Source organism: Pygoscelis adeliae, unplaced genomic scaffold, assembly GCF_000699105.1.
Source record: "Pygoscelis adeliae isolate BGI_AS28 unplaced genomic scaffold, ASM69910v1 Scaffold121, whole genome shotgun sequence".
NCBI classification, from domain to species: Eukaryota; Metazoa; Chordata; class Aves; order Sphenisciformes; family Spheniscidae; genus Pygoscelis; species Pygoscelis adeliae.
In genome coordinates, this window is record NW_008824359.1 from 9,649,406 (window position 1) to 9,650,548 (window position 1,143).

Sequence of the window (1,143 nt, forward strand, 5' to 3'; positions counted from 1 at the left end):
GGGCGGGTGAGGGGCGGCAGCTGCTGCTTGCCCGGCCGGGAAACACGGCGGGTCCTGGCATGATGCCCGGCTGCCGGCCAGAGCCTGTCTCCTCCTCCTCTTCCTCCTCCTCCCTGCGCAGCCATGGCCCATCCTGCCCCGTGGAGCCCGGGGCTGTCTCCCCAGCCCGCATCCCTCCCCGGCTGGGGGAATTGTGCAACCCCCGTCCCAAACACGCTCCCAACCCCGAGGCGCTGCCGCAATAACCAGCTGCTGCACTAACCAGCGTGGCCAGATCCAGCCCAGCCCCACTGAGGACGAGCCAAGGAAACGCGGGGCCCGGGCCAAACCCCTTGGAATATCAGCCCGCTCCCCTTTACCGCAGGGCAAACGGCCGTGCCCCGGGGGGCGGGGTGGCACTGGGGGATTCTTAGGCAGGGAGAGCGTCGGGCAGCGATGCGGCAGGGGCACTCCCATGGGGACCCACCCTCGCAGCGCGGCTGCTTCATCTTTCATCCCGGCACGCCGACGAGTACAACCACGCTGTGCACGAGCCAAAGCCGTGCGCTGGCAAGTTTGTGCCAGGGCGTAAGCGGGCTGCACCCCTTCAGATGCAGGGGTGCCTCTCCGTGCCATCGGTCCCCCTTTCCTGGCGCATCCCTCACCCTGAAATCCACCGCCGTCTCCTGCACCGGCCGCATCTTGTGCCCTTCGTGCTCTTTGGAGCTCTGGCAGACGAAGCACACCAACTCCTTGTCCTGCAGGCAGAAGAGCTGGGCTTCCTCGTGATGCAGGGGGCAGACGGCGGCCGCCCGGCTCTGCTGCTGCCCTTCCTCCTTCAGGATCATCTCCACCAGGTTGTTGAGCGTGTGGTTGATGCGGAGGTCGTCGAACGAGGAGGCCTCCTTGCAGACGGGGCACACGTGGTGCCGGTGCTCCCAGGAACGGCTCACACAGCCCTTGCAGAAGTTGTGGCCGCAGCAAAGCGTCACGGCTTCCCGGAAAGGCTCGTAGCAGATGGGGCACAGGAGTTCCTCCTTCAAGGTGGCCGTGGAGGACGAGGCCAAGGCCACCGAGCTGCTGGCCGAGGGGCTGCCTCCCTTCTCCATGTCTCTGGGGAGAGAGGGGATGGAGGCGGGAGGCTGGGGAGGGGGTCTCCCAGAG

At 67.1% G+C, this 1,143-nt stretch overlaps 1 protein-coding gene across 1 annotated transcript in view; it reads right to left on the bottom strand.

Moving 5' to 3' along the window:
• Positions 1-1,088, bottom strand: part of TRIM35 (tripartite motif containing 35) — a 3,956-nt gene extending 2,868 nt beyond the window's left edge. Inside the window, exon 1 of the mRNA XM_009319771.1 lies at positions 645-1,088. Coding sequence (XP_009318046.1) covers positions 645-1,088 — 444 coding nt within the window. The remainder of the gene's footprint in view (positions 1-644) is intronic.
• Between the last annotated feature and the right edge of the window lie 55 nt (positions 1,089-1,143).